At 44.7% G+C, this 26,526-nt stretch overlaps 1 protein-coding gene across 3 annotated transcripts in view; it reads right to left on the bottom strand.

The window, feature by feature from the left end:
- LNX2 (ligand of numb-protein X 2) overlaps nucleotides 1-26,526 on the bottom strand; it is a 76,569-nt gene that overhangs the window by 5,665 nt on the left and 44,378 nt on the right. For all 3 annotated transcript variants that reach the window (XM_035114561.2, XM_035114558.2, XM_035114560.2), the window contains 6 exons: nucleotides 14,109-14,604; nucleotides 9,846-10,093; nucleotides 6,808-7,007; nucleotides 5,591-5,959; nucleotides 2,236-2,379; nucleotides 273-450 (listed from right to left, as the gene is read on the bottom strand). In XM_035114561.2, the coding sequence (XP_034970452.1) occupies nucleotides 273-450; nucleotides 2,236-2,379; nucleotides 5,591-5,959; nucleotides 6,808-7,007; nucleotides 9,846-10,093; nucleotides 14,109-14,503 (1,534 nt within the window). In that variant the 5' untranslated portion in view covers nucleotides 14,504-14,604. The remainder of the gene's footprint in view (nucleotides 1-272; nucleotides 451-2,235; nucleotides 2,380-5,590; nucleotides 5,960-6,807; nucleotides 7,008-9,845; nucleotides 10,094-14,108; nucleotides 14,605-26,526) is intronic.

Genomic DNA, 26,526 nt, shown 5'->3' with positions numbered 1-26,526 from the left:
ACACATATTTAATGTGGTATCTAGTTTGGACTCTTCTATTGTAACTTGCCTATGCAATAGACATTATTTGTAATGATTACAGGAACAGCTGTTATCCCATACAATCTTTGCACAGAAATGGTGAACTTCCCAATGAAACCAATGGGAGGTTTGCAAGAGAAATGGCACCCCCATTCATTTCAATGGGGGTTGTGGAAGAGTGGGAGAGCTTTCCAATTTGGCTCATTGCGAACAGTGCAGCACGCTGCCTGAGGAGCCCATTCTAGTCCCACCTCTTTTGATCCTGCCATCTCTTGCCAAGCAGCCTTGAGGTTGCACGCTTGTGACGAATATTGGCAACTCCCCACTCTTGCTTCCTCGGCCTCCCGCTACAGTCATGCCAAGGGACTCATGGGGCTCTTTCTTCACCGTGATATGCTTCTCTTGGCAAGTAACGCATTGGGAAAGGTCCTGCAAAAAGGCAAATGCTGTCCGTTAAAAGTCAGGTTGCATCTGAAATCCATATTTAGCCTCTTATCAAGATGTGATATCTCTCCCACCCACCCTGCTCAAGAGCTGAGATCTGGAGCACCTCCATAAACTTCCTGGGAAATGCAAAATGTTGCTGTACCCTGTCGTCTGCCTCTTGATACCATGCTGGGTTGCACAATAGCCAAGCATCACTCCACCCTTTGGGGGGGCTGCTTAGGACAGTCATCTTTTGGAACTGTGCAAGTGTCCAGCAACAAAGACTCACAACTTGCACCAGCTGTTGAAATTATACGCTCAGGTGTTGCTCGCTGTACTCTGATTTGCAATGCACACCAATTTTTCATAGATCAAAGGAGATCATGAGAACATAAGAAGAATGTAGGGATGCAAGAGCCAACTGCTGGATCAGGCCAGAGATCCATCATCATCTATTCCAGTATCCTGTTCATACAGTGGCCAGCAGGATGCCTGCAAGTGTCAGGGACTGGTCAGAGGAAGAACGGTGGAGACTGCCTCCTCAGCCTAACCCTTCCAGAGAAGAGGAAGACAGTTCAAAATTACAAGAGGGGTTTGAGGGAGGTCACAGCTCACAGGAAGATGAGGGGGAAAGTTGGGAAATAATGGGACAGTAGGTGGAGGCAGAGCCAGAACAGCAGCTGGCTGACACGTTATCACTAGAAAGCATTCCAGACCCTCCATCTCCCAGAACCCGGTGAGCCTTAAAAGTAGGAGAGCAAAGGGCTCAGAGACAGATGGCTCTAAGCGGCAACCATAAGGGTGTGTGTGTGTGCTGTTGACAAATGAGGAAGTGGAAGAAAAGGGGGGTGGAGATTTACTTGGGATGCCATTATTCTAAGAGGCTGCATTCTCAAGCTTCTCTCTGTAAATATTGAATAAAACACAGATGGTAAGGACTTTTCCTTGTCTTACCCTTTCCTAGCAACCTGCCGTGGGAGTTGGTTCCTCTGCTGCCTGACAGCAAGTGGGATATGAGCACAACAGCACTCGCCCCAGCAACTGGAATTCCAAGGCAGTATATAAATTTAATAAATAAACAAAATAAAATACTGCCTCTGACGCTGATATTGATAGGTGCCATTCAACCACGCATACTGGTAGGAAGAACCACCACTGTAGCAGACATTACTATTGTTATTTATTAAATTTGTATACCGCCTTATGGACGCCTTATGAGAGCTGGACCATAAAGAAGGCTGATCGCCGAAGAATTGATGCTTTTGAATTGTGGTGCTGGAGGAGACTCTTGAGAGTCCCATGGACTGCTAGAAGATCAAACCTATCCATTCTTAAGGAAATCAGCCCTGAGTGCTCCCTGGAAGGACAGATCGTGAAGATGAGGCTCCAATACTTTGGCCACCTCATGAGAAGGGAAGAATCCTTGGAAAAGACCCTGATGTTGGGAAAGATTGAGGGCACTAGGAGAAGGGGACGACAGAGGACAAGATGGTTGGGCAGTGTTCTCGAAGCTACGAACATGAGTTTGACCAAACTGCGAGAGGCAGTGCAAGACAGGAGTGCCTGGCGTGCTATGGTCCATGGGGTCACGAAGAGTCGGACACGACTAAACGACTAAACAACAACAATACCGCCTTATACCCGTAGATCTCAGGGCAGTTCAATTTTTTCCACCCTCCCTCCAACAATTCATGACACCCCCCCTATGAAACTGCTTATCACAACTTTGCTAGTAATAACTAGGCATTACTTTCACTGGTCAGCAAGCCCTACCACCCTTCAGCTTACCTTATGTGGGCTGGGCCTGTTACTGTGATACAGCGAATGAGATTGGTGCTGGCTGATGGGGTGAATCCCTCCATCTCTGAGAATGCTCACGATCTGTGACTTGGCAGGCCTGGAAATGGCTAGGCTCACCCTCTCGCCACTGGCCTATGGGGAACAACAACAAAAAAGGAAGAGGAAGGGCAGTTGGGAAGAAATCAGCATTATTTCCAGCACAACAGGCAGACAGCCCTAAAATAAAAAGGGCAATGCATGACGCAGGGCAATAGTGGAGGAGATTTCTGCTCTTGCTTACAAGCCAACTATCCACCAACTGCAGCCTGATGCAAAAGGTATAGAATGGAAAAATTCTGAGCCCAGGAATCTCTTCTGAGTACCAGAACTGAACTAGGCCCTGTGCACACAACCCTTTTGGAGGGCCCTGTTTGTTTACCTAAATAAATGTGACCATGTCCGAAAATATGACGGAGCTAAATGCATAAAAGTGAGCTAGTTAATAACTTAAAAAACACACAATCAAACTAGGAACTTCTGGTGGACTGTTTTGTTTCATTTTTTAAAAGAGGCAAAGACAAAATATCTTGCTAACTGGCTGGCTGAGGTGGCAAATATGCAGGTAATATTCTACCCAATCAAAGTACGATGATGCAGCCTAAGGGGTTTAAACTCAGTTCATGTGTATAAATCTGCCACTGCACTCAACAGCCATTCTGCACAGAAACCCATTCCTGAACAATTTTCAGTATTTTGGAACGGTGATTTATTACAGTTGCAGGTCTGTGCCCCAAAATGGAAAACCCAGGAGTTACCGACGATTGAATAGTGGCAGACGAAAATGATGGACTATGCGGAATTAGCAAGACTGACTAGCAGGATCCGAAACCAGGGAGAGTAAAGGTTCCAAAAGGACTGGAGTAAATTTGTGGACTATATGGAGAAGACCTGTAGAAGTTTAAAGACACTTGCAGGATTGAAATAAATCCTACGAATTGACTTTAAGTAGAAGGAATAAAGGAACTGTGAGATAGGAATGGATAAGAAAACTGATTGGGGGAAAGGAGGGAAGTCAAAGCTCAGCAGAGCAAATAAAATTGTAATAGTTGATAAGATGCTAAGAAGAAAAAAATTGTGTTTATTATGTTTATTACGTGTTGTTGTGTTTGTGGTTGTATGTTTTGTTTTTGTTTAAATGTGTTTAATTGGAAAATGTAATAAATTGTCTTTTTAAAAAAATTACAGTTGCAGGTCTGTGATGTTATGCTCCAGGATGCCATAGCAGTTTCCCTAAAAGCAGGAAAACAATGCTGTTTCTCTAGTACACCACAAGATGTCCTGTTAAAGGTTGCTTTCCTGTGGAAACTGAGATAGTGCGTGAGCTGGGACGGATGAAAATGGGTTGCCTAGTACCGGTAGTTTGCTTGAAGTAATACTTTTTCTTTTCTTTTTTTGAAAGGTTGACATCTCCTTTGAAATGAGTATATTTAAAATTTCCCTTTTAATTACTTGCTCCCCTCTTCTCCTTCCTGATCCCAGTCTCTTCCCATGTACCCATTCACAAAGCAAGAGGGTGTCTCAAATGCCAATGCAGTAACACAGGGGTCCCTGGGGTGACCTCCCATTTTGCATTTTAGGTGGGGTTTCCCGTTTACAGGGCTCAATCATTCCAGTTCAAGTTCTGTGGATGCAGAACATAATCAAAAGGCTCCAGCCTGGGTCGTACAACTCCCTAAGCTGTAAATGCTGATCACTGTTGATCAAAAGAACTGGACAGGGTACATCATTCTACGTTGGTTTTAAAAGAGACCTAAACACCTGCTTTGCACCAAGTCAGATCATTGGTTCAGCCAGACTGGCAGTATCTAATCTCACTGCCAGCAGCTCTCCACCCAGTGTGGTGTAGTGGTTAAGAGCGGCAGACTCGTAATCTGGGGAACCGGGTTCGTGTCTCCGCTCCTCCACACGCAGCTGCTGGGTGACCTTGGGCTAGTCACACTTCTCTGAAGTCTCTCAGCCCCACCCACCTCACAGGGTGTCTGTTGTGGGGGAGGAGGGGAAAGGAGATTGTTAGCCGCTTTGAGACTCCTTCGGGTAGTGATAAAGCGGGATATCAAATCCAAACTCTTCTTCTTCTTCCAGCGTCCCTGGCAGAAGTCTTGCTACTTGAGAACGTTTCCTGTTATTAAGATACATGACACCCAGCCAAAGCACTGGTTCATGTAGCATTAAAAGCTGAATTCTATACACAGCCTAAGACTGTTTGAGCAAACCCATGCTTTCCTCCCTTTAGTGAAACAAAAACAACTCCTTGTGTTAGGGAAACCAACCATATCATTTTAATATGGAAAACAGCCTTCATTGCCCAAGTAAGAGTCCAAGGATACTCCATGCTAACAAGTTGGTTTAGCACAGTCATGTCCAATTTCCAGCAGGCTGCGATCTGCTATTGAGTATCAAAAACAGGCAGTGATCTACCGCACTCTCCCATTGTCATCCTTCAACTTAAACATATTATATTTGGCTGGGGATACCCAGCCAGATTTGGGGGGGGGGGTATAAATAATAAATTATGATGATGATAAAAATACAGTGGTACCTCTACATACGAATTTAATGCGTTCCGAACACACATTTGTAAGTCGAAAAAAATTGTAAGTCGAATCCCATAGGAATGCATTGGGAGAAAAAATTTGTAAGTCGAAGCAACCCTATCTAAAAATTCATAAGTAGAAAAAATCCTATCTAAACCGCATCCAAGATGGCAGATGGAGCTCCATTTGTAAGTAGAAACATTTATAAGTAGAGTTATTCGTAAGTAGAGGTACCACTGTAATAACAAATTATTAGCCCCACAACAGCCCCCTTGGCACACGCGGGAAGCCAACACGCCCTCAAATGTCCAATTACCCCTTTACCAGATGAAGAGCTGGTGGTGAAAGTTCAGCATCCACGCAGAACTAGGAGAGAGAGGACATGTCCAATGCGTCGATGGATTCTGGTCGACCACAACCAAGGCCTCGTTGTCTCCACCCACCGCCCTCTGATCAACCAGAATGCATCAACACATTGGACATATCTGGTTTAGCAGTATGAGAATCAGATATGACATTTTTCCAATCCAGGAATAGAAAACCTGTGGACTTCCAGATGTTGTTGGACTCCAACTCCCATCAGTCCCAGCCAGCATGGGCCAACAGTCAGGAATGATGAGAGTTGGAGTCCAACATGCCACAGGTTCCTCATTCTGGCTTATACTCTTATCTCACTAGGTTTCACTTAAAATTTGCAGCATCAGCATCCTTGGTAACTAGCAGACCGTTGTGACTGCTTTCTCACCCTACAAGATTCAGCTGAAATTTACCTGGATAATCTGAGCAGCCAGTTCTGGGGTGCCATGCTTCAGGTCGTGCCCATTGATAGCCAACACTTTGTCGTTGCTACAGAGCCGGCCGTCCTGAGCAGCCAAGCCGCCTTCCAAAAGGTCAAGGATGAAAACCCCAGGCTCATCCGTTCTGCGCACCAGCTTGATGCCGAGTTGTTCATTGGAGTCGCGCTTGTGCAGGGTCACATGGAAACTATCCTCTCGCTGCGGAGGGCTGTCACTGTGGTTGTGAGTTCGGCTCCCAAAGCGTCTCTCTCGGAGCACGGTCAAGTGCAGCGCCGTGCAAGGCTGGGAAAGGATGGCCCTGGCATGGTTGTGTGACACATTGCTGATATCAAAGTTATTGACCTGAAAGAAAAGAAATAAAGCATGGCAGTGGGACATGGCAACAAAATGTTGGAGTGTGGAGTGCACTGTTCAGGGTACCAGCTAACTATTCCTACTTGCCAAGATCTTCTATTTTGAAAATGTCTCCTCCCCAAAACACATACACACACAGAGTTCTTTCTTGAAAGGGCTTGGGTGCTCCCAAGTTACAATTTTCACATACCCTGATTTGAGCCTAATCTCTTTCTTGCAGTTTTTAAGATCAATGAGGGTGTGTGTGTGGAATTTATAGAAATTATATTATAGTAATACACAGGGCTTTTTTTCAGCCGAAACTCAGTTCCTGTACCTCTCAGGTGGGCACCATTGTCATTATAAGAGAACAAGGGAGGCGTTCATAGGGCATTCTGGCACCTCTTTTTCTAGAAAAATTGCGCTGGTAATACATACTGCTGTGATAGTTAAATTACGTTAACGTCTTATCAAAAAATAACCTCTTGGGGCATGGAAAGCTAAAGGAAACATAAGCACATCGTTTTACAAAAGGACAATAAGATATCCAGTCTGACTGCCACATTTAGAAAGATGCACCAGAATGGAAAAGAGTTATAGGATGAGAAACCCCAAGAGTTGCGTAAATCACCAGTATCAATGCTGAAAGGGCGGATTCACGTTGCCTGAATAATGTTTTCCAACCAGAGACTGCCATGCTAGCATTTGCCCTGAATAGAGAATTCCAATTGACTGCCAGGAAATGATAACACACACTCTCTCTCTTTCTTTCTCTCTCTCTCCCACCCACCATTTGATATAGCACAGCACAGTCCGGACACACGCAAGTTGAGAAGAATATATAATTAGATACGTACTTGCAGTATTTGATCTCCGGCAAGGAGTCTTCCATCTCTGGCGATGATCCCATCTCGATAAACCTCTTGAATAACAATGTTGATCAAAGGTGTTTCATTGCCACCCACTATGCTAATTCCCAGCTCGATATAAGGATTGGAACGATGGATTTCTATGGTGGTGATCTCACCTTCCGGCAAACTCGGCGGCTGATGAGTTGCTGCCCGATTGGAAAAGAGAACAATATGGAGGCCTAAATACATTTTTGTCCCTCAACAGAGGAAACTCCTGGGCAACAAACAACAGGGTACCTGACATATTGTAATGCAGATCAGCTGAAACCAAACTTGCACAACTTACACCTGGCAGGCTAAACCCTGCCCACTAGATTCATGTACAGGATTGTGACCTGCCACATTCTCATCAGCCTCCCTACTTTTGAAATCGCAGGCAGACAACAAGACCAGGAGCTTTACTGCACTACAATGGGCCTCTAGACATGGGTGTGATCAGCACAGCACAGGAGTGGAGAGCTTCAAGCCGGGGGCAATTGGGGCCCTCGGGATTTTAGTAAGATGAGTGAAATTGCCCTGGAGGCTGGCTGTACAACCACAGTATCTGGTGCCATCCTAAGTGCGGAAGTATTAATTCATAAAGTCCAGTTAAAAGTGAGGCCCTGAGGCACAAATACAGGAAGCCAACTGTAACAAACATGGTTTGCTCAGGAGTGGCTGACCAGATTGCACGCCACTCTAGGAAGGGGAAGCGGAAGAACTCCTTTCCTCTCTGATAAGACTTCGCTTCCTCTCTAAAACCCCAGACTGAAACATTACCAGAGGGTAACTGCAGGTGAATGCTGGTATTATTCAGTTTCCCTTATTCCCTTATTCAGGATAGAAAAACATCCGATAGCTGAGAGTTGATAATGGGGAATCTAATTTTAACAAGATGTTTGACGTATCTGCAGAAAACACAGTGCTTCAGTATGGCTACAGAGGAAGCACATTAAGAGGGGAGGAATTACAAACTATTCTTGCCATAATTGCATTAAAAGAGAGATTTCATATTTTCACACTAGGGTTTCATTATTCAGAAGCAGCAACCACCAATACCCATCAATGGATGATGGAGAGTCTTTTTAGTTGTATTTTTAATGTATTTTTACCTCTGTGGTGCTAATTGTTTTTCTCTTACGCTGTTTTCTAGTTGGTTTTATATAGATTTTATGCTGGTTTTATGCTGGTTTCTAATAGCTTTAGGTTGACTGTATAGATATTGTTTTAATACAGAAAGGTATCACCTCCTGGCAAACAGAAGGGTAAGAAATGGAGGCAATGAGAGATTTTACTTTGTTGGGTTCCGTGATCACTGCAGATGGTGACAGCAGTCATGAAATTAAAAGACGCCTGCTTCTTGAGAGAGATGCAATGAAAAACCTAGACAGCATCTTAAAAAGCAGAGACATCACCTTGCCGACAAAGGTCTGTATAGTTAAAGCTATGGTTTTCCCAATACTGATGTATGGAAGTGAGAGCTGGACCATAAAGAAGGCTGATCGCTGAAGAATTGATGCTTTTGAATTATGGTGCTGGAGGAGACTCTTGAGAGTCCCATGGACTGCAAGAAGATCAAACCTATCCATTCTGAAGTAAGCATTTTCTAGAGCAGGCCTGCCCAGCCAAGACAGACAGACAGATGCAGAGGTGTAGGGCATTATTAGAGGATGTTATTAGAGAAGATAAAACATCATCCAAGGATGCAGATTGACGCCCATGCAAAACCATGGATCTCCATTCAGCCTCCCTGCACTTTCCTTTGAAGTATCCATGCGATTTGCCCTCTATCTATCACGGTGACCACAGTGGCAACTTGGAGAAATGCCCTCTGGCACCTACACAATTTGGTACGTAGCCATCTGATTCACCCAGGCTTGCTTACATAACCCAAGGGTAACCATAGCGCTTACTTTGCATTTTGTTTGCTTGCTGGAATACTCAGTGCACTGACAGCAAAGGCCATACAGTGCGCTGAGCGATGCAGTGCTTTGCGGAGCATTTCCATCATCCCAGATCAATTTTAGAAGGCTCCATTGAGGGTGGTGGTGGGGGACCCAAATGGTATATTCTGCTTCAGTGGCAGCTATGGTGGTAAACTTCTGAATGCCAGTTGCTGGAAACCGCAGGAGGGTCCTGCTTGCAGGCTTCCCCACGGCATCTGGTTGGCTACTCTGAGAACAGGATGCTGAGCCAGGTGAGTCTTTGGTCTGCTCTTAAAGGTAAAGGGGTAAAGGGACCCCTGACCATTAGGTCCAGTCGTGACCGACTCTGGGGTTGCGCGCTCATCTCGCATTATTGGCCAAGGGAGCCGGCGTATAGCTTCCAGGTCATGTGGCCAGCATGACAAAGCCGCTTCTGGCAAACCAGAGCAGCGCACGGAAGCACCGTTTACCTTCCCGCTGTAGCGGTTCCTATTTATCTACTTGGTCTGCTCTTATGATACCCCAAATCACCTCACTCTGAGGTGCCCACTTCATCCTGCTTCCAAAATAGCACTACAGTTATTCATGTGCGCGTAAACAGTACACTAGGATGAATTTCAAACATCATGTCACTCTTAGTCTTAGGAGATGTTGGTTCAAAACCCAGCATATTTCAGAAGGACCCTTGGCTTGGCAATCAATGTCTCTGCCTCTCTTAATTTTCTTTCCTGAATGGTATTTGAACCCTTCTAAGGCAAAATTCTGAGCTCAGTGAGCTGATTATGATTAGATTCATCAATTAATTTTTTTCTTGATTACTTAAAAAGGTGACCCAATTAACCAGGTAGATTTTTCTTTAAAAGCCCAGTTAATTAAAGTACTTCTCAAACCATGGTTTGCAGCCCTAACTACTTCAGAGTGAGAATGAAAGAGAAAAGGTTTAAAAAATAACAAGCAACTGGAAAAAGTTGACCATGAAAATGATTGCATGCAAGAATAAATCTAGCTTGGGGGCTTCCTACTTTTCAAGGTTTAATACAGGCAGAACAAACAGGATGTCAAAAGGGAAACAGAACATACTGTCAGCTCCTGTGTTCTCCTCAAAGGCAGGGTTGTCAAGGCCAGACTCATCTGTCCACACAGGGACAGTTGCTGATGTAATGTTCTGCTCTGCTGGTGCTGTTCCTGTCCCAGAATGCTCTGCGTCAGGAGACTGAGAACCTGGGTGATCTATCATGCTGTTCTCATTCTCGCTCTCTGTGTCTGCCTGCAATTTGCTGTTTTTTCTTCTCTCCAAGGCAGCTCTTCGGTGGGAAGCCCCAGGACATCTAAAGGACAAAACACAACAATGTCTTCACACAGATATAAGGAGTCTCACGAAATGTCTGGACAAAGAAAGCAAAGCTTTTGGTTGAATAATCTGGAGTCTTGCTTGTGATCCAACTGAATAGCAATCCATGTCACACACACTCTCCAAACAGACATCTCTGCTAAATAGTTACAGCAGCCTCTGCTGACCTGGTGCTCGCCAAATATTTTGGACTACAAATCCCATCAGCACCTCCCAGCAGAGCTGATGGAAGTTGTAGTCCAAAACATATGGAGGGCACCAGGTTGGCAGGGGCTGAGTTATAGTGTTATTTTGGAGAAGGGCAGTTATTAGCTAGTCTTTTGATGAAGAACCTTTTCCATCTCATGACTTCAGATATAGGTGTCGTCCAAAGTTTGGGATACCCTACCTGAATGTTAGGGACGCAGGTGGCACTGTGGCTTAAACTACAGAGCCTAGGGCTTGCTGATCAGAAGGTCGGCAGTTCGAATCCCTGCGACGGGGTGAGCTCCCATTGCTTGGTCCCAGCTCCTGCCAATCTAGCAGTTCGAAAGCACGTCAAAGTGCAAGTAGATAAATAGGGACCGCTCCAAGCAGGAAGGTAAACGGCATTTCTGTGCGCTGCTCTGGTTCGCCAGAAGCAGCTTAGTCATGCTGGCCACATGACCTGGAAGCTGTATGCCCCAGAGTCGGTCACAACTGGACCTAATGGTCAGGAGCCCCTTTACCTTTACCTGAATGTTAAATCTTCCTTATATTTTTTAGATTAAAGGTATTGAAAGAGAAACATGAAAGCCCTTCTTTGTCAGACAAGGAATGATAAAAAAAGGAGAGCAACTTGTTTGGCTGGGACTGAGTGACTACTGCTGGGTGATGAAAGCAAACTGAACTATCCTTGTAATCCAGTCCAGCGTTAAACTTTTAGAGGAATGTTGTGGGCCCATAATACTTGGGCACGAGGGGCAGGGAGCTGGGGAATGAGCCCAGTATGATGTCTGCTCCATCCCCTTTGTATTACATGTATGCATCAAACTCTGACTCCAAAGATCAAATATAAGTTGGAGCAGTCTTCTCTCAAATCAACTTATGGTGGGTGCTCAGCAAGTTCCACCATCTCTTTTTCTAGGGGGGGGGGAAAGCCCTGACAAGTAATATGCACAAGTCAAAATGGGTGGCCATGTGGACAGTATCTAACAATGAAAAATAATAGAAAATTGATGTTTGGTTGTTTTTGTATTCCCCACTCCAAAAATCCTGCATTCCTCATCCACTGATCTGTTCGGTCCTCTTTCGTTTCTGCCTCTGCTGCCATTGGTTGACCTGTTATGATGTCACAAACTGCCAAATCCCAAGGAAGAACAGGAATGCCTTAGAACAGGTATTCTGAAGTCAAGGAACAACTTTTGCTTAAAGCAACTGCATTGTCATTAAAACATGCACAAATGATGACAAGGCAGAGATTGCGATGTGTCCACCACAAATAAGAATTTGAAGGGATTCCAGTACTAAACAAATTGTGCAAGGGTGGAATCTCTCTCTCTCTCACACACACACAAATGATATAGCTTGGTATGGGAAATAAGGGTCTGGATCCCAACTAAATGGAACTTAGTTAATATTGAAATCACTTGGTCTTAAGCCACGACTAAATGATTTCCAAGTGTGACCTAAATTCAACTTAGCTTGAATCCAACCCACTGGACCTTAAATTCTGCAAACAGCACTGATTATGCCAGGGCACCTTTGGCCCTCCAGATGTTACTGAACAAACTGGGACTAATGGGAGTTTTAGCTCAGCAACATCTGGAGAGCCAAAAGTCCCCCACTCCTGGACTACACAAATCCTGGAGATCTCTGTTAGGTACCAAGTGTCCAGCATAGCCCCAGCCCAGGGTGTGTGTGGTCTGATGTGACCGGATGCACCCGGACAGCACCATGTCTCTCCACCCCACCCCTTGCAAATGATTCAGCAAAGCTGCCACCCTTGTTGAACCCTGCACTATATGCTGAGTTGTTATGCCTATCTTCAACATCTGTATGGTTTTGCTGAACACTTGGCAGAACAATCTTGGTCCTCTGTTCAGTAAATTGACTTTTTGGCAAAGTGCATTCTAAAGGACTATTAAACATTTAAGAAGGTTTTGAAATGTCACATGCTAGGGAATTAAAAGTCCACCCAAGACTTGCGCTGGCTCATTTCAGAGGAGCTCAAAGTGCTCTGAGGGAGCCTGTGGCTCTCGAGAGAACTTGCTGAACCTGAAAATCTGATAAATCAATGGGATGCTAATGAGGCAATAGGGTAATATTGGGGGCGGGGTTAGTGACCAGGAAATAATTACATTTGTGCCCCATTCTTCTAATCTCCTTGTTGAGCTAGCTCGAAGATTCGCCACACACTCCAGAGCTGCCTCAGGGTTACATTGACATTTCATTCATCTTTTATGCTTAAATGAAGCAGATTATTTTGTCAATAGGAACTGCCGGGTTTGAGCCAGAATGACTGCAAGGCCAAGGCCAGTCGAGTCTGTTCTAGTTCACGGTGGTTCAGAATAATAGCGAGTGCTGGCCTTGGACCTGGAAGGTAAGACAGCAAGCCTGAACACATGCAGATTCACTGGGGTGAATTTGGGCAACCAACAGATCTCAGGTTTCCTATCTCAGTTTCCCATCTGCAAACAGGAATGACAGGTTGCAGCTACACTTCTTGAAGTCCCCTCTCAATTCAGTAGCTGTTAGTCACACAGGTTAAAGTATGTATAGAATTGCAGCTTGAAACAGTTGACATGTTGAAAACGGCATGGTAATGATGGCATTTGGGAAGCGACATGGCTCACAGACATGCTTTGCATGTGTAAAATTCCCAGGCTCAATCTCTGGCATCTCCAGGTAGGGCTAAGCAGGACTCTCCTGCCTAAAACCCTGGAGAGTGTAAATACTGAGCTAGATGGAACAATGCCCTCACTTGTTTTAAGGCAGCTTCCTAGGTTTCTAATGATAACCATGGATGACATTCATTTTCTCCTGGGTAGACTGCAGAGACAGCATAGGCCTTGTTCGCAGATTGCGGTGACCCAGAGTTGCAGGCTTATTGTGATTTACTGGGAACAAGCAACATGATGGGTGCTTGCTTCTGATTTGTCCCTCCCCTAGCTCGTGTGGGAGAAAAAGCTTGGGCACCCACAATTACACTTGACTTCCCATGACACCTGAACCCGGAATCATGGTTTAGTTCTCCCTAACATGTCAGGCTAGCTAGCCAGCCCTAAACCATGTTTTGCTTTTGGTATATGACTACCAGCTTGTTGGGGAGACACAAACCACAATTTTGGATTTGGACATTGTGGGAGACCAAACTTAACTGCTGTTTCCTGTTCCCACCCCCTCCTTCTTGTGCCCAGGGAGGAGAAGATTGGGCAGAAAGCATTAGCATGTGGCTTGTTCCCGATAGCTCATGATATGCCACGGACCTAGGCTTATCAGGGGCCAACATGGTTCATAAATTCACCCAGAGGATGTAGTTGACTTCTTTCCACAGCAGGTGAGCTTCTAGAAAAGGACCTGATCTTGATGGTAGAATAGTTGGCACCAGGCTTGCTTTTGAGAGATCTGTCCAGGTTTTTCAGTGCCTTACTCGCGTGAAGGAAAGTCTGAGAGGATTAACCCTGAACACCCTTGCTTTAGGATGTTATTGCCAGTACTGTAGTTTAAAATGGTTTTATTGATTGTATCATGACCCGGGATTTCTGTGCAATAAGAAGTGAGGTATTTTTTTAAAAACAACAACAACACACAACACAAATTAATAAATGAACAGCACCCCTGAAAAGGAAAAGTGTTTCAGTCCAAAACAGATACATACGAAATCCAGAGAAAGAAAAGCATACTTCAACTCACATTGACATCCATGGCATATAAGCATGTTCGTCTTGATGGCTCAATCCCATACTTTTCAAATGCAACTGAAAGATGCAGAACTTCTAAGTTATCCCTGGCGGATGGCCTTTCCTACTTACCTGTTTTTGAGGTGTGCTTCCAGGTCACACCGCTGCATCACTTCCTCGCACGCTGAAGAAAAGGGGCACAACACCAAGAGTTTGTCAAGCAGTTTGTGGACGAGGATACTGGATTTTTTGCACAACTTAAAATGGAGCCGTTTGCGGTCCAGAGGGCAGAAATCCTTCTCCTGCAGGAAGTTCCGTAGGCACTTATAGCAGAATGTGTGGCCGCAAGGGGTATCTAATGGCTGTAGCAAGGGCTGAAGGCAAATATGGCAGACCAAGTCATCGTCCACATCGTTCTGATAATTGTACAAGTGGTTCTCCCTTGTCCAATGCTGTTGGCCACATTCAAAGCACAGAGGGTTCAAGTTCTGCTCCACTGAGACCATCTCCTCATTTGTGGTGCCCATTATAAAGCACTCTGGTTTGGCCTCCTCGTCAATGGAGAACTTGCTTGTAGAGGTTTTATTTGTTCATGATTTTTTTCCCTGTTTAGCAAAGAGTCATTTTTCTGAAAAAGTAAAAAAGATAATAATTATTATTGAGATTCACTGAAAGAGTGAGCAAGAAGAGCTGATGCAAGAGAAACTGCGTCCAGCGCTGTTGTGTGTACTAAACTTGAGCTCAACCTCTGGCTGAATCTGGAGGGAGAAATTTCATGAAGGAGCGGCTTCCCTATTTTTGCATTTTGGGGGCAGGGTGCAAATTCCATGGCTGGGTATGGGCAACATACAGATCTTCAACTAGTTCCTCCCACTGGTAGCTGCTATTCTACCATTCCAAAATGATATTGCCACCAGCCTTTGGGGGGGGGTGACCAACATGGTGGCCATCAGGAGGGAAAAGAGCACCAGCAGATTTTGTCCCCAAGCCGCCCCTGAAATCCTCCACCACTTTTGTACCCTGAAAATGGGGACATGAAATTGGTGTGTGTGTGGAAATAATGGCGACCAAGCAATAGTGTGTGCCACAAACCTAAAAACTGAATTAAAATTAGGTGTCCGTGTAACCCAGATTCTGCGCCAATAAAAGCTGACTGCAACAACCCGTTTAACATTATGCAAAATAAGCAGTTTTAACATAAAGAACATAGGAAGAGCCTGCTGGTTCCACCTTCCTGTTCTCACAGTGGCCAACAAGAAGCCCACAAGCAGGACTCTCCTTTCTTGCACTTTCCAGCTACTGGTATTCCGGAATATTACTGCCTCCAACCGTGGAAGCAAAGCAGAGCCATCATAGCTAGTAGCCACCAACAGCCCTCTCCTCCGATCCTCTTTTAAAGCCATCAAAGTTGGTGGCCGTCACTGCCTCCTGCAGAAGACAGTTCCATAGTTTAACTGTGATCTGTGTGAAGAAGTACTTCCTTTTATTTGGACTGACCAACATTCGGCTTCATTGGATGCCCATGAGTTCTTGTGTTATGAGAGGGGGGGGAATCTTTTCTCTGTCCACTTTCTCCACGCTATGCATGATTTCCATGGTTAGTCTTATTCTGGATAATATTGTGAAATTGTTTACTATTTACATCATTCGTTCTGGTTTGTTAGGGAGGCAACAGGGGCTTATCTACATGTTCCATGAAAACATCCCCTTTTGAGCATTGCGTGTGTGTGTGATTCAGAACAGAGAAGCAGCCGTTTGCGCACATTTCCGTACTTCCTGTAACTCCACTTTCCAAAGCTGCTTTTCCTTACAAGAGGCTGCCAGGATTTTCTTTCACGTATTTGCACGTAAGCTGTAGTTCAGTCCTAGGCTATGCTGGATACTGAAACCCACTCCCAACAGCTGGAAATGTTCTCTTCTGGCTCCTGGCATTGCCTGCACACTTTTAAACATTCCTTGACAGCTGTTAAGAGCTAGAAGTTTGCTGTAAAAAGAACCATAGCTGAATTTGTCACACAGAGGCACCACATTCTGTACTTTTCCAATGCTCCAATGGTGTCACAGAACACTCGTTCCAAAACATTGCACGGAAATGGGAAGGCATAGCGCTTGGCCCTTTATTTTCCCACAACGAAAACATTTTCCAGTGATATGCACCAGCTATTATGTGGGGCAGCAGGAGCACTTAAGCTCAAAACAAAAACAATTCATTTTATTGACTTAGCACAAAACAAATGCTCCTATTGTTCAGTAGAGGTTAGAAGACCTCATTCATCAAACCTGCCTTTTGAAACAGGAGGAAACACTAAAATACGTGCAGAGACGTTTGGCTCCATTTCCACCACTACCACCCGGTCCTGTTATGCATTTTATAGTCAGTAATATCAAAAGCCAAACGCATATGTGGAAAGCTTGTCCATCTCAGTGATCAGCAATTAAAACTCTGTGTGCTCTATAATCTACACACACACACACACACACACACACACACAGTTTTGATGACTGCTGTTTATTAGTAATGTCTGTGTTTTCATATTTTTGGGGTTTGCATTGTGTTTTGTTATTTTGTCGTTAGCTGCAGTGGACATGGAAAGGCAGGAGAAGTATCTTAATTTAAAACAAAACTCAAGACGAACATCACTTGTCACCTATCTTTTTTATATATACAGTGGTACCTCTACTTACGAATAACTCTACTTACGAATGTTTCTACTTACGAACGGAGCTCCGTCCGCCATCTTGGATGCAGTTTAGATAGGATTTTTTCTACTTACAAATTTTTAGATAGGGTTGCTTCGACTTACGAATTTTTTCTCCCAATGCATTCCTATGGGATTCGACTTACAATTTTTTTCGACTTACGAATGTGCGTTCGGAACGCATTACATTCGTAAGTAGAGGTACCACTGTACATTTTTATTATTTACATCAATAATTGTTGTACACCCTAAACATAACATTTTCAAACCTTAAAAAAGTAGTTCTTTCGAACCTTGAGACCTCCTTCCCTCCCTCCCTCCATGGGTTCCAATTTCTCCTGCATCTTTTACTGTAATCATGGTATCCAAAATCCATATTACCGGTACTTTACAAGTGTCTTTGTATTCCTGCCAATGATTTCAACTGTTTCAACAGTGGTCTCTCAATTATTATAGAAAACTATTCCAGTCTTTTAAGAATACTTGGTCTTCGTCATTTCTGATCTTTCCCAGCTCTCATCGATCTGTGCAATGTGCTGTGTACCAATGCAGACATAATACTGGTCATATGACATCCCCCAAAGACTCCTGGGAAATGGGGTTTATCCTTCAGAGAGCTACAATTCCCAGCACCCTTAACAAATGATACTTCCCAGCCTTCTCTAGGGGAAATCATGAGCTTAAAATGTATGGTGTTTATGTAGCCCAATATTCTGTTTATTTCCCTGGTTTGTTAACTAACACTAAGCTACAATTCCCAGGTTAAGCGCTAGCTTCCCAGGGAGCGCTAGCTTAATACAAACCAGGATTTTTGTTTCAAACCTGTGGTAAAGAAGGCTCTCCCGTAACCACAGTGAGCCATATCAGGAGATCAGGCTAGGAAACCAGAGCTCTCCCTCTGAAGACTTTATCTTACCTTGAAACAAAATTCACCCCTACCCCATAACTGTGGTTAGACCAGGCTTCCTCAAACTCGGCCCTCCAGATGTTTTGGGACTACAACTCCCATCATCCCTGACCACTGGTCCTGCTAGCTAGGGATCATGGGAGTTGTATGCCAAAAACATCTGGCGGGCAGAGTTTGAGGAAGCCTGGGTTTCTACTGTACGTGAAACCTCAGGCCTGGAGGTCAGATGTGGCCCCCTCTCTTTCTGGCCTTTGGGAGTCTCCCAGGCCATGTCCACTCCGCAACCCGCACCCTTCACTGGCCCTCCCCTGAGTCCTTCCTGGGTGTTTTTGCCTGGCCTCAATGCCTCCTTGAAGAAGCACTATGATACCACTATGAACACTCATGGATTCCCCCAAAGCACTCTGGGAGCTAGAGTTGGTTCAAAAAGTGTTGAGAGTTGTTAGGCCACACACACCCATTCCCCTCACAGAGGTACTATTCCCAGAATTCCCTGTGAAGAGGGTCTGATAAACTGCTGCCGGCCAACACTGACAACACTGAGCTAGAGGAACCAATGGTTACTCAGTCCCAGGCAGCGTCCTATGTGACTTCAAACTGTACTTTCAGATTGTTGCTTAAAGAGAAACCCTGGTTGGTCTTAGCTACGATTACGGCTGATGCCGGCAAAACTGCTTAAGAAGGGAATTTGAGGAGGAGAGCGAAGTTTGTGTGGCTTCCAATGCACTAGCTGTGGTTAGCAAAGAGCCTGCTCCGAGCACATTAATAATACACACACACTTGATTTGTGGAACAAAGAGCAAGTCACGTCGACAGGCTACTGTTATAAATAGGTTTCATAATTAATAGCTGACAGCCAATACCCTGGCTTTTCTAATGAAATAAAACATGTGATACGATGAGATGCAGAGAAAGTCACACTGGTGGGAGATAATTAAAATGTCAGTCCCAGCCAAGTAGCTTTGCGTTTGCATGTTAATGAGGTCGCCTTCCTGGCACGTGTTAACTAGCCATTGTCTTAAACAGGAAGGCTAGCAACAGGGAAAGCAACACAGGTTGGTGGCTGGGGGTCTGGGGTGGTTAGAGGTCGTTGCTGTGGGGGACTGCAGTATTATTAACCCCATACTGCAGAGGGGGAAAGGGAGACCTGAAACGGAAAGAGCCATAGTTTGCCTTAGGCACCCTAGTGATTTTGGGGCCGATGGAAGAGTTCAGCTGCGGACTTCCCCATTTCCACTGGTAATCCTGGATATCCTACAGCTTTGGGAATACAGTGGTACCTCTGATTATGAACTGAATTTGTTCCGGAGGTCTGTCCTTAACCTGAAACCATTCTTAACTTGAGCAGGGCCATCCCTAGGCCCGGGCTGGGTGGCACAAGGCGCCAAGGCACCTGGCCATCAGGGGCGCCAAACGCTGATGTCTGCCTCTGCGCGCCTCTGCTGTTGAGCGGCTTCAGGCTGCTCTCCGGAGGCGTGCAGGGAGCATGAGCCTGGGGCTGCCTCCTCCGCGCGTCTCAGCTCCCCGCGCACCCCTCCTGCCCGCCTCACTCACGGGGGGCGCCGGAGGGATCTTGGCACCAGGGTGCCAGATATGGTTAAGACGGCCCTGAACCTGAAGTAGCACTTTAGCTAATGGGGCCTCCTGTTGCTGCCGGCGCGCAATTTCTGCTCTCATCCTGGGTTAAGGGAGTCTGTAACCCGAAGTGTGTGTAACCCGAGGTGTTTGTAACCTGAGGTACCACTGTAGAGGCTTCTCATTGGCATGTTTTCTTGTAGGTAACATTCTGCATTTGGAAACTGTTCCATAGTAGCAATTCCTTCCTCCAGATGACTTAGTCCAGGGGTCCCCCAAACTACGGCCCGGGGGCCGGATGCGGCCCAATTGGCCTGCCAATCCGGCCCGTGACGACCCCCGCCGCCCGCCGCCCGCTCTTACGGCGCGCAGCGCGGCAGCGCTCTTCCGGGTCAGGAAAAAAGCGCCGAAAATCCTTTGTGTGCATGCGTATGGGCCTCTCCTGACCCGGAAGAGGTCATTTCTGGTGCACTTCCGGGTCGGGGGAGGCCCATACGCATGCGCACAACGGATTTTCGGCGCTTTTTCCACCCTGGAAGCGCGCCGCCACGCCAGTAATCACCCGTGCGCATGCGCACGGGCGCACACTCCCCCACCCGCCGGCCCGCACAGGCGCGCGCTCCCCAAACGCCGGTAAGTCTGGGGACCCCTGACTTAGTCATAAGCAAATTACTGTAGTCACGTTGATTCTACTTTTTTTCATGATTGTGTGTAAGCCTTATATTTATGCACAAAATCAAAAATTACTTAAAAAAAACAAAACAACCGGAACAAGGCATCATATACACCACCCGCTGCTCTGCGCAAAAACATGCATCATCACACTTATCCCAAATATTGGTTATAAAAGGATTGCCTTGTATGGCTGCCATCAGCAAAATCATTCTATCCAAAGCAGTTCCATTGAAATCAATGGTAAGTTAAGTGGTTTGGAGATTGTTCCTATCAGGTAGTATGATTCCAGAGGGGCGGGGTGTCAAAACACATGGTGCATCCTAAAAATGTTTTATTTCCCAGCAAAGCTGCAAAGCTATGCAATCTATAAGGCTCTTGAACATTCCAGATTGAAGCAGTTTCAGCATATTCTTGTATTACACGTTTCAGTTAAATATTGCATTATGCAAATATTGTATCTTGTATTATATGTTTCAGTCGTAGCTGAACAGCACAGCAAAGCCATCAGGAAGACAACTGCAAATCCATTTTTAATAGGAATACTGTCGAAATGACAAATGCTCCTGGCATTAGTTGACAACGGATGTATTTGCCCCAGTCGAGCGAAGGAGATCTGTGAGTGCAATTAATGCAAATATGGATAAGCACAATGATACTCAATCCCGGAATCAATTTATCTGTTGATGGGGACTGAAATGTGCATATCCCCCACCTGGGGAACTAATGGTGTGCTATGCACAGCCTAAACTAGCCCAAATATGCTTCAATACATTCTGGCTCCAGCCCTGTGCGACTTTGACACTTTAAGGCCTGTAACGACACCTTGTTCCACCACCCTTCTTCTCAGTTACCTTGAAAGGAAGATCACTGTTATCAGCACAGTGCATACTCTGTGCTAAAAATATTCATACAGTGTCTCAGCAATCCAGATTCTGCAGCACAAAAAGGAATTCCCAAACAATGATGCAACTCAAGCAAATCTGCCTATTTTTGTTTTGCATTGGCTTATTATTCCATTTGGCACCATTTGTGCCTGGTTGCACAGTCGGGGCCGTAGCTCCCTGCAAGCAGAAGGTCCCAAATTCAATCCCTGGCATCTCCAGGTAAGGGCTGGGAGAAAACCTTTGCCTGAAATCCTGGAAAGCCCCTGCCAAGTGATGCTGAGCTAGGTGGATCAATGATCTGACTCGGTATAAGGCAGATTCCTAGGTTCTTATCAAAGATTCCCAGACAATTGTGCCAAAGGACCATTCTCAAAAGTTTTGTTGCCTTCTGCAAACAGTCATGGGGCAGGTAGTGCAGCTTTAGTTGTAAGTTTGCTATCCTTTGCATGGACTCTCTCCTGCATTCTCCCTTGGCAGGAGAGAGTGGAAACCTCCCTTGGCAGGTTTCATGAACTACCCCAGGCATAGGCAAACTCGGCCCTCCAGATGTTTTGGGACTACAACTCCCATCATCCTTGATCACTGGTCCTGTTAGCTAGGGATGATGGGAGTTGTAGTCCCCTATAACTGAACGACCCTCTCAGGCAAGCCATATTTTCCATTGACTGCAAACTAAATTGCTTCTGGAATAAAAGGAGATGCTATCCAGATACAGGACTGGCAGCAGCAGAGACGAATGACAAATAGGGGCAGGTTCAGAGTGCCAAGATCTGAACTGGCATGCAGAGCTCTAAGGTGTGCAATGAATTTCTCTTGCTGCTACCGTGAGAATCACTTTGTTCCTTTCTTTCTCATTCCTCGCAGAGAGATCATACAGCTGATGGAAACTTTTCCTTATGAGTACCAAAAGCGTGGGTTTCCAAGCAAGAGAAAGAAAGGGAATTCTGACCATAAAACCCAGTATATTACATTGTGATCATGATTCTGCCTTATACCATCAGAGCCTTGAAATGTCATTTCCTTTTCAGCCACCATTTGGTTAAGGCAGGAAATCACATGTGCATTAGATGTTTTGAAAGTATTTGCAGGAAACTGAATTGATGTGGTAGACTGTCAGGATGTTTCCCTAACTGAGGATATCTGCTAAATACCTGAACAATTGGTGGAAAAGACAGGGGTGAGGTAGCGTCTAAATGCTTTTCCAGCTATGTTTTTAACTTTCTTAACTGGCTTGTTTATTTTCCTCTCTGACCTGGCTGTTCCAATTTAAGCTCATTGTGCTTTAAGAATAAAAAAATGCGGAATTCCTTTAGTTTGGCTGTACCAAGAATTTAGACACGCACACACACCCTGCAGTCTTCATCATGTAAATAATATTGGGCCCAACGTTGTCTGCTCCCAATACTTGTATGCCATATTAAATTTTTTTCAAACAATACCCAAGTAGAGAATGGATACTTTATTGGCACATTTCTGTGTTTTACTTTGAAGAATTTTAGACAGCAGATTTGCTAGTTCCACTTAAAGATAGGGGTGTCTGCAACCCCTCAGAGGTCAAAAGCTGCTCATGTACTGTACTTTTTTCATAGGGTTATGATATTCTAATGACTATTTCTTGGTTGAGCTTTAGAGATCCTTCTGAGTACCTTGCTTGAGGCGAGTGATGCATTTATTACTGGGCAGGTGGTAAAATATCTGAATGTTGTCATGCCTCTTAAGACTTGCTATGCAAGTCAGTTCTTAGCTTGTCAATGGACTGACAAAAATAACGTGCTTGTTCTACAATTTCATTTTTCCTTCTTTCCTCCTCCAAGTGGGTGGAGGAGGGAAGGAAAGAGCCATGCCAATCTGGGCATGCACCCAAAATAAAACATGTAATTTTATTTTATGCAAAATTTACTCCCACTCTAAACATAAGACATTCTGCCTGCAAAATGAGAACACTTCTTCGCACAGAACCCCAATTTCTCAAACGTAATAGATGTGTTGCTCTCATCGTTAGCCCAGCAAGGAGATAGAAGCATCCCTCACTGATGATGGAGGCAGGTACCAACGTAATGGCAGCCATGTAAACCATTGTTGGAGAGAGGATGGTTTTTATCTTCACAATTTTTTCAAAAAGTTGATTGAATGGTAAAGGAACAGAGACACAAAGTAAACTTGAGCAGGGAAGAGGGAGTAAATAGCATTTATATTCCAACTGAGAGAGTCTGTCATCACCTACACCAGGGATGGGAAACCAGAGGTACTCCAGATGTTATTGGTCTCCCAACTTACATCAGCCCCAGTTAGCACAGCCAACAGCCATGGAAGATTATGGGAGCTGTAGTTCGGCAACGTCCAGAGAGCCATAGGTTATGAACCATAGCGCTACATTGCTACCCAGGGCATCAAAGGTTTCTGGAGAGAAGGCTGGTCATATCACACTGCTATCCCAAGTGACAAGGCTCATCCCTCCTGAATTTGGAGTACTGTACAAGGCTCCTGCAAGTCATGATGAGGCATTGCTATGTACAGCTGAAATGATTACCAGGTGTTGTCCGGGGGAAAGTAGTGCATTGTACATATACCCTGCGTGCAACAGTTCAGTTATTACCTGCCAAATATGATTCAGGTAATTGGGTGCCTTCCACCAGTCATATGGGCCTATTTCATATGGGCTTATTTCATGAAACATACTGGGTGACCTTGTGCTAGTCACTGTCTTCTTGAACTAGCCTACCTCACAGGGTTGTTGTGAAGGGATGAAAAGCATGCTGTGTGTGCCCTGTGCTTATATGAGAATGAATGAATGTGTACATAAAACAGCACTCAGATAAATATGATTGCAGCCCTGTTTAGGGAAGCTTTTAATGTCTGCTGTTTTATTGCTTTTTTTAATGATTATTATTATCATTAACTCTATTGGGAGCCACCCAGAGTGGCTGGAGAAACCCAGCCAGATGTGCGGGGTATAAATTATAAATAATAATAATTGTTGTTATTATTATTGCAGATAAGGGCTAAAATGATTTTTTTGTATGGAGGAGCGTCCCGATTCCCTGAATATAGAAAACTTGCAGGTAGAAAGAGGCTAGAATCCTTCTTTACGACAACTACGGTAGTTTTCAACATATGGGGAATCTGTTTATAAGGAAGAAGAATCAATCAAGTGACACCTGAATTGTGGTATATAAGTTTACAATCTTATCTGCTGCTCATGATCACTAGACCTTGATGATCAGCCTGGATTTTCATGAGCCACTTTACGCAGAAAGGCTCAAAGAGATATCATGGTGCAACATTTTTTATTAAAAACAGCGCAAACAAAAAGGCGATCAGACAATAAAACAAATCCTTGCATTCCCCAACAGAGACAATCAGATAAACCCCAAAATACCATCAACTGCTGTATAAATTTAACAGTGAAATGCTTGAGAGAAGCGAAACCCCCCTGGCACCAGAAAGATGTTGTTTTGGGTGCCAGGTGAGCTTCTCTGGGGAGAGCATTCCATAATCCAGGGGCTGCTACTGAAAAGGCTCCTTCTCTTTTTGCTATCTCCCCCCCCCCCAAGCCTCCCATGATGTAATATCTAGCACCCACCACAAACTCTGTACATTGGGCACGGTAGATTTATTATTATAACAGTAATAATACTGGTGAAAGAACTGCAAGCAAGATGATGGCAAGTGTCAAGGGAAAGAGAGAAAGTGCTATAAAATCTGCCTTTCGGCTTCCGGGTTCAGCGCCAGCGCCGATCGGCGGGGTTTCGTCTCGTCTCCGAGACGGCCCGTCCCTGCTAGGAGTGGGGAGGGCAACGAGAGCGACGCTGCGCCCCTTAGAACCTCGGGAAGGGCGTCCCGGGGGCAAATTTGCTCGGCACAGCCCCAATCCGGACTCCCCAACTCTTCGGCTAGCTCTAATAAGAGCTCCGGAGCGAGGAGGGTAGAAGTCGCGGGGGCCATTTTGAGCGGCAACGTTATTCTAGCAGGGAGAAGCTTCAAGCCGAAGGCGGAGAGCGCTGGATTCTTCCGAAAATAAAACGATTGGAAAAGACTGTAAGTAACCTCACGATTTGGATTATAAAACAATTTGGATCTGGGAGAGAGGGGAGAAAAGAGGAAGCCACCCCCCCCCCACGGCAACAAAAGAGACAGTAAATAGAAACCCGAAGCCGTAAACAGAAGATTTGCAATTCAAAAGGATCCCTCAAAGGCATCGAAGAGAATCTCCCCTTTGATGCAGGGTGAAAGGGGAGAGAGACTGTGGTTTATGACTGCCCTGCAGCAAGAGGTAAAGGCTAAGAAAAACCTTCCTTTTCCTCGGGAGCCGGCAGCCCAGACAACCCAGTGAGTTGATCAGGATTTATAAGTCAATTTTTATTTCACTTTGTATTTCTGGACTTTGTGGAATTTCTTTTTTGGTTTAAATGTTTGTGAAATGTGAGTTTGAACTTTATTGTTAATAAGACTTGAAGAATGCAGCCAGCTTGTTAAAATGGAGTCGAGAAAATAAACTGTGATCATATTCCACCCCACGTGACAAGTTTTGACCTTGGCAGGATTGAATTATGTCAACAAAAAAGTGTTCCCCTGAGTTCCAGCGGTCTGTTTTGACCTTAATGTGGGAAACAAGAATAGAGCTATGTCAAGAGGAGACACGACGGCAAGAGTTACAGCAAAAATTTCAGATGGTGATGGCAGAATATGATTTTTTAGAAGATGAAGCTTTTGACACTGAAAAAGATGAATGTGAGAATGACAATGATGGTGACTGTGATTTGGAAGGAAAAGATGAAGATGAGGACTGTGATGATTCAACACAAAATGAAGCACACCACGAAAAAAATGATGACTTTACTCTACAAAAAGTTGGATGGAGTGCCCTGCCTTTGAGGGGGGCACGATTGGTATTATTGGAACTCCAGAACGCCCACAGGGAAGAAGGAAAAAATATGCAGAGAAGAGAAGAAATTCAGGGGTCCTGTATGGTGGCCTGGATGGCAAAAGACTGTAAACAGGGGGTGGGGTGAAGGGAAAGTGATGTTGTGATTATAAGGATGGATCAACAGGTTTATAACTGGTCTGCTGATTATGGAATTTGCTGGATTGGGGGGGTGGAGCCGGTAATCGGGGATGTAAGGTTAAATTGAGAATAGTTATAGTTTTAAAAGTGAATGGATTTTGGAAAATGTGAAAATATGGAGGCTTATAGAGGGAGAAAAAATTAGGCACGGGAAGATAAAATGGGAGTTTGATTTTTCAGTGATTTGAATATTAGATGAAAATGTTAACAATTGATTTATAAGTTGTATAAGTTACAAAGGTGTATTTTTATAAAGTAAGAAACTGTTGCAGATGATAAAAAAGGGATGAAAAACGGGGAAGGGGGGGAGGGGAAGCCCACAAAATATGGTTTTACAATTATGAATGTAAGAAAAAATTTTCTGTTTTGTATTGTTTTTTTCTCTTTTTTTGCCCTTTCTTTTTTCTCTTTTTTCCTATTTCTATTTTTCTCTTTTTTTGGTATGACAATAGATGGTTGGATGGATGGCCTCCTGCGTACTGCCCTGGTTTGCTGGAGCTCCCTGGTGGCAGGGGGGGGGGGGCTTTGGGGTCAGGGGAGGGGGAGGAGGACAGAAATCCAAGCATAAAATGGACCATCTCTGACTGTTCACATACATGGGATACTTCTGTGGCAGGGGAGGACCCATGTGGGTGGGTAGGAAGGAGGTGGAAAAGGTGTTTATGTATGTACCGTTTTTTTCTTTTTTTTTGTATTTTGTAAAATTAATAAAAAGTATGTTTTAAAAAAAAATCTGCCTTTCAAA

This window comes from Zootoca vivipara, chromosome 4, assembly GCF_963506605.1.
Source record: "Zootoca vivipara chromosome 4, rZooViv1.1, whole genome shotgun sequence".
NCBI lineage: Eukaryota > Metazoa > Chordata > Lepidosauria > Squamata > Lacertidae > Zootoca > Zootoca vivipara.
This window is presented reverse-complemented; position numbering and strand designations above follow the sequence as displayed.